Raw genomic sequence first — 6,560 nt, forward strand, 5'->3', positions numbered from 1 at the left:
TTTTAAGTCCAACGAACTTAAATAAGAAAGTAAGGTGACGGTAGCTTGTTTGGTGATCTTTCCGGTGTTGTACAAAATTCAGTTCCCCTGTGAAAATCTGTTCCCCCTGTGTTGGGAGGGCTGAACCAGTGATTTCCTCTAAGGTTAACCAGTAGGGGGGAACAGATTTTCACAGGGAACTGGATTTCGTACAACACCAGTTTGGGTCGTTTTGACTTCAACCAGAAAGGCGGATACACGTATTGTCAGGGGAAAACCGAGCAAAAATAAAATCTAAAATAAAACATATATTCCCCGATGTTTTATGGTTTTCTGCAACAGTTTACGAACTTTGATCCTAAAACTTACTGGCATACCGCAGATCTAACAATTAATGGCTGATGTTTATAGTGTTAAATTTATTGTTTTCTTTATGAGAACCACAGACACTGTTTAATTGCTGTGTACCTACTATAAATTTTACACATCAGACTGTTCCTGTGGAAAAATTAGTATTAAAAAGTCCAGGGAAATGGACTTATTTGAAGTAAAACTGGGTTGTTTTATTATCTTGGCTTTTATTTTGAAAGACACAGGTCGGAAGTGAGTTTATTGTTGCCGGTAGTGGAACTCCGCAGTCATGTTGTCATTACGGTAGCCTTCAGGTTCTGCAAATGTCCTAGTTTTGAACAGGTTGTTGTTTTTATGTGTGTAAACATGAACAGGACACAGCTGAAGCGCTCTCATATCTTAAGGATGGCTCTGTCTGGCTCGGAAGGGACGAACCAGGACGGAAGAGGAGAAGAAGAGGCTTTTTTACTCCGAGCAGTCAGAATAGCTGCTGTGGTCGCGCTTTACTGGTTTGTCTCGATAACAATGGTGTTCCTCAACAACTACCTGCTGGACAACCGAGACTTGGACGCGCCGCTGTTCGTCACTTTCTACCAGTGTGCGGTGACTGTCGGCCTGTGCTGGCTCATGCAGCTGGTGTCCAAGTTCTGCCCCAGAGCTGTCGACTTCCCGTCGGTCAAGTTCGACTTGAAGACGTCCCGGGAAGTCCTGCCGCTATCGATCGTCTTCATCAGCATGATCACCTTCAACAACATGTGTCTGAAACATGTCGGGGTGGCTTTCTACACGGTCGGCCGGTCCCTCAGCACCGTCTTTAACGTGCTCTTATCGTATGTTCTCCTGAAACAAACCACGTCTCTGCGAGCTCTGGTCTGCTGTGGGATCATACTGGGTAGGTGCACATCTTCTTTGTTTTTATTTATTGCTAAAGTAAACTACAAAACATGACTTTAGTCCAGCTGTAAAGCGCAGCTGTATCAGACCTACTCTTATACAGTAGTTTATCATTTGCTGATGTCATCTGTTTATTTACATCACTAGGCTGTCAGTAAAAACAGTAATGAGACAAGAAGTTRCTATAATACTATAACTGATAAGTAATTTGGCAAACATATCAAGTAAAGTTTTGATGTTACTTTATAACTTATTTGGATTAGTTTCTTTTCACCTACAGTTATATTTGTGTAACAAYAATTACAGCGGGTAAAATAAGTATTGAACACGTCAACATTTTTCTCAGTAAATATATTACTAGAGGTGCTAATGACGTGAAATTTTCACCAGATGTTGGTAACAACCCAAGTGATCCATACATACAAAGAAATCAAACCATAAATGTCCAGAAATGAAGTTATTTGTAATAATGTGGAATAGCACAGGGAAAAAGTATTGAACACGTGAAGAAAGGGAGGTGTAAAAAGGCATGGAAAGCCAAGACACCAGCTGAACTCTCTCAGTAATTAGAAAGCAAGCCTGCCCCTTGTCAGTGCAAGTTAATATCAGCTGGTTCAGTCCCAAATGATGGCCAGGTATCACACAAGAACCATCTGATGATGGGTAAAAGTAAAGAGCTCTCTCAAGACCTTCACAACCTTATTGTTGCAAAGCATAATGATGGCATCGGTTACAGAAGAATGTCTAAACTTCTGAAGGTTCCAGCGAGCACTGTTGGGGCCATAATTCAGAAGTGGAAAGAACATTATTTCACCATAAACCGACCACGACCAGGTGCTCCTCACAAGATTTCTGACAGAGGAGTGAAAATAATTATCAGAAGAGTTGTCCAAGAGCCAAGGACCACTTGTGGAGAGCTTCAGAAAGACCTGGAATTAGCAGGTACGATTGTTTCAAAGAAAACAATAAGTAATGCACTGAACCACCATGGCCTGTATGCACGCTCACCACGCAAGACTCCACTGCTGAAGAAACAGCATGTTGACGCTCCTTTAAAGTTTGCTGCACAACATTTAGACAAGCCTGTGTAATACTGGGAGAATATAGTCTGGTCAGATGAGACCAACATTGAACTGTTTGGATGCCAGAATACACATCATGTTTGGAGGTCAAATGGCACTGCACATCACCCCAAAAACACCATACCAACAGTGAAGTTTGGAGGTGGGAACATCATGGTGTGGGGCTGTTTTTCAGCATATGGTACTGGCAAACTTCAAATAATTGAAGGAAGGATGAGTGGAAAAATGTACAGAGACATTCTTGATAAAAAATCTGCTTCCATCTACCAGGATGATGAAGATGAAACATGGCTGGACATTTCAGCAAGACAATGAGCCCAAACACAAAGCCAAGGAAACTCTCAGTTGGTTTCAGAGAAAGAAACTAAAGCTGCTGGAATGGCCCAGCCAATCACCTGACCTGAATCCAGCAGAAAATCTATGGAAAGAACTAAAGATCAGAGTTCATAGAAGAGGTCCACGAAACCTTCAAGATTTGAAGACTGTTTGTGGAAGAATGGGCCAAAATCACACCTGAGCAATGCATGCCACTAGTTTCTCCATACAGGAGGCGTCTTGAAGCTGTCATTGACAACAAAGGCTTTTGTACAAAGTATTAGATAAATTTCAGTAAGTGTGTTCAATACTTTTTCCCTGTGCCATTCCACATTATTACAAATAACTTCTTTCTGGACATTTATGGTTTGATTTCTTTGTATGTATGGATCACTTGGGTTGTTACCGACATCTGGTGAAAATTTCATGTCATTAGCACCTCTAGTAATATATTTACTGAGAAAAATGGTGACGTGTTTAATACTTATTTTACTCGCTGTAAGTAGTTAAACATCTTGACAAGCGTTCAAAAGAGACGTTTTGGCAAAGCACATGTCATCAGTTTGCACATTCAGGTGGATCAGTGTTTATAGAGGAGTTGTCCTCTAACAAAAGAGTTGGAGATTGGATTCCAGCAGTCTGCGGTCACACAATGACATGTCCCTGAGCAAGACACCCTTTTTGCTTCTGCTGTGTCCTGTCAGTGTATGAATTTGATCTAAAGCGCTGATTAGACTCCACAAAATGAATTATTCAAATTAGCTTTATAGAGATGTAGAAGAGTGCTGTATTAGTATGTGTGTATGAATGAATGAATGAATGAATGAATGAATGAATGAATGAATGAATGAATGAATGAATGAATGAATGAATGAATGTTAAGGCGTCGCAGCTGTTTTTGAAAAGTTAACTTTACCTCTGAGTGTTTGTCTAAAACAATATGCGCTCCACGTTTAACCCATTGCACAACATTGTTCTGTTTTCCTCTGATCAAGCACAGACRAAGCTCCAAGTTCTGCAACACAAAAAGACAAAACAAAGGAGAAACATTAACCCAAACCAAGAGTACGAGACAATTTCAAAACAAAGTACAGATGAAAACAATCCGTAGTTTTCTAACAAATGAATTGTCAAAAAAAGCAAGAAATCAGAAAGTAGTCAAAAGCAGTACTAATATTATAAAAAAGTTAAAATAATTAATACAAAGCATCAGCTTTAGTTAAGTTGTGTAATTAAACCAGCTGGCATCACACTGTGTATTACTTTGACTTGTGGGCAGCTTTTCAGTAAATTGATCACTTGGGCAAACTTGTACAGGTCAAGCAGCATTTTTACCACTGATCTGCTTTACAACACTTTTTGCTTTATCTTTCTTTATCACATACTCAAGTTGTGATCAGATTTAGTAAGTTCAAGGGCGTAATTTTAGGTCTACATTAGTATACTGAATCATTTACTTTTGTAGAAAAATTCAGGATATTTTGGGGTTAAAATACATTTTAATACTGTGATTTAACTTTCATGTTTCTTTGTATTTACTCTTCACCTTGTCTGCTGTCAGTTCAACAATTAAGAAAAGGTTTATTTCCCCCTCTCATTTTTTCCAACAGTAACAAATATTAAATCTTTTAAGGAGGTATTACACAACATACCTAAATGTCTAAAGAGTATGTATTTTTTATGCACTACATTTTGACTAGGAAAATTTGCAACACATGAATGCAGCTAAAATGTGACAGAAGCAGACTAAAAGCCTTCAAATTTAACAAGTTGTCTTTTTAGATCCAAGAAAATGCAGTAAAACGACTGTTAGGAAATTTTAGAGCAAACATCTAACAGTAGCATAGCACCTTCAGTGTTAAAAGGTTTGATTGATTGGCATCTCTAATTTCTTCGTGCGCTTGCCTTTCAGGTGGGTTCTGGCTTGGCGTGGATCAGGAGGGCTTGGCAGGGTCCCTCTCCTGGTCGGGTGTGTTTTTCGGGGTTCTGGCGAGCGCCTGCGTCTCCCTCAATGCCATCTACACGAAGAAGGTGATGCCTGCAGTGGAGGGGAGCATCTGGAAACTGTCTTTCTACAACAACATCAACGCGTGCGTCCTCTTCCTTCCTCTCATTTTTGTGTTTGGGGAGGCGAGCAAAGTAGCCAACTTCAGCCACTTGACTGATCTGGGCTTTTGGGGGATGATGACGCTGGGGGGAGTGTTTGGCTTTGCCATCGGCTACGTCACGGGCCTCCAGATCAAGTTCACCAGCCCCCTCACCCACAACGTCTCAGGAACGGCAAAGGCCTGCGCCCAGACGGTTATTGCCGTGGTGTACAACTCATCCAGTAAAAGCCTGCTGTGGTGGACCAGTAACTTGATGGTTCTTGGGGGCTCGTCGGCCTACACGTGGGTCAAGGGTCGAGAAATGCAGAAGACAACCCACAGGGACGCTCAGGACTCGGCGAAGGAAAAACTACTCCCAGAGGAGAAGGGTAACCCAGGAGTGTAACCATTGATATATATCACTGGATTGGGCGTGGCTAGTGTGTTGCTAGCTACATTGACATGCACACCCTGGAGCTCTGTTATGCAGTGAAGAACCTCAAAAAAAATGAATGGATGTCAATGGACTGAGGCGTCATCCCGATGGAAAAACTTATATATTTTTTTATTTCTTGCTCGATTTTTACAAACTAGTCAACAATCCAATAAAGTCCATATTCTACAAGTTTAATATCAGTAAATAATATATTTGACAACAGATAAAATCAATTTTAAGTAACATTAAACATGAACACTGAAGCTTTTTAATGTTAGTGTACCGGTTTTATGATTAAAATAATAAATTTTGGTTAAATATACGGAATATTTACCTGTGAAACATAACTCTTTTAGCTCTTGTAAACATGTTGTAACAATTTCTGCAGTGTATAGCAAAGTATTTGAACCATTTATATGTTTATAAAGCGTTTTTTTGCACCGCGCTACGTTCTGCTCATTGATTTCAATGGTTAGCGTTAGCATTAGCTCAATGCATAAAAATTTCCCTTGCAAAGCACACCCAGGTCACGTGATGCCCAATCCAGTAATATATATCAATGAGTGTAACCACCTCTGTATGTAGAAGAAGAATGGAAAACACTCTGTGGTTAAATCATTTATAGTTTTTTAGGGGCATTTTACAATAATTTTATAAGAGAAGTGCATTCTTTTAAGTTCTTTTTTAAATGGTCTATTCTACAACTAGATAGAAAAATGTTGTATGAGCAAAACATTAGGTTGAGAAACGTGATGTCACAGGAAAATCTAAACTTTTCTACATGTTAAAGTTCATGGCAACTGTTTTCTTAAAGGGGATTAAAAGCATCTGTTGTTTTATGAACTTATTATCTCACCGTGTCAAGACCAGTTTTGTGTCTGCTAATGCTAACAGGATGCATATGTTTGATATCCTGAAGTTCAGGGATGAGCTGACGGATAAGTTCACAAACTATCAGTCAGATTCTTTTATTCAAAAATAAACTCTTTTTTTTTTTACTTTTAAATGTACAAATTGTTCTAAACATGTTATAATGTTTTTGTCCCAACGTGTTAGCTCTCGAAGTATGTGTTGAGATAGACTCTCAGCTACTATACCAATATGTCCAAATTACTGAGTTATAATATGTTATGTGTTTGCTAGTTGATCAGCTGTGGCRGCAATCTTGAATTGTGTTGACYCCAGAAGTTAGTCAGTTGTACATCCAATAAGTACTTTCTCTGAGATGTACTGCTAACAGACAGACACGGTTTTAATTAAACACTTCAAAAACTGTCCATCRAACCAAGTCTTATAATCTTATATCCAGTCAAAAAGTGTTTTGAGTCTAATATACTAATCAAAAGCAGAATATATTAGATTATTGATCTTGTTAGYCTGGACAGTTTCCTTATTTCAAGAAGTCTTACTAAGTGT

The 6,560-nt window shown here is 39.2% G+C and overlaps 1 protein-coding gene across 1 annotated transcript; it reads left to right on the forward strand.

Moving 5' to 3' along the window:
- Positions 1-582: 582 nt before the first annotated feature.
- Positions 583-5,505, forward strand: slc35c1 (solute carrier family 35 member C1). The gene is made up of 2 exons (XM_014010633.1): positions 583-1,222; positions 4,534-5,505. The coding sequence occupies exons 1-2, from the start codon at positions 685-687 to the stop codon at positions 5,112-5,114; spliced, it is 1,119 nt and encodes a 372-aa protein (XP_013866087.1). The 5' UTR covers positions 583-684; the 3' UTR covers positions 5,115-5,505.
- The last annotated feature ends 1,055 nt before the right edge of the window (positions 5,506-6,560 follow it).

This window comes from Austrofundulus limnaeus, unplaced genomic scaffold (genome assembly GCF_001266775.1).
Source record: "Austrofundulus limnaeus strain Quisiro unplaced genomic scaffold, Austrofundulus_limnaeus-1.0 Scaffold71, whole genome shotgun sequence".
In the NCBI taxonomy this organism is placed as follows: domain Eukaryota; kingdom Metazoa; phylum Chordata; class Actinopteri; order Cyprinodontiformes; family Rivulidae; genus Austrofundulus; species Austrofundulus limnaeus.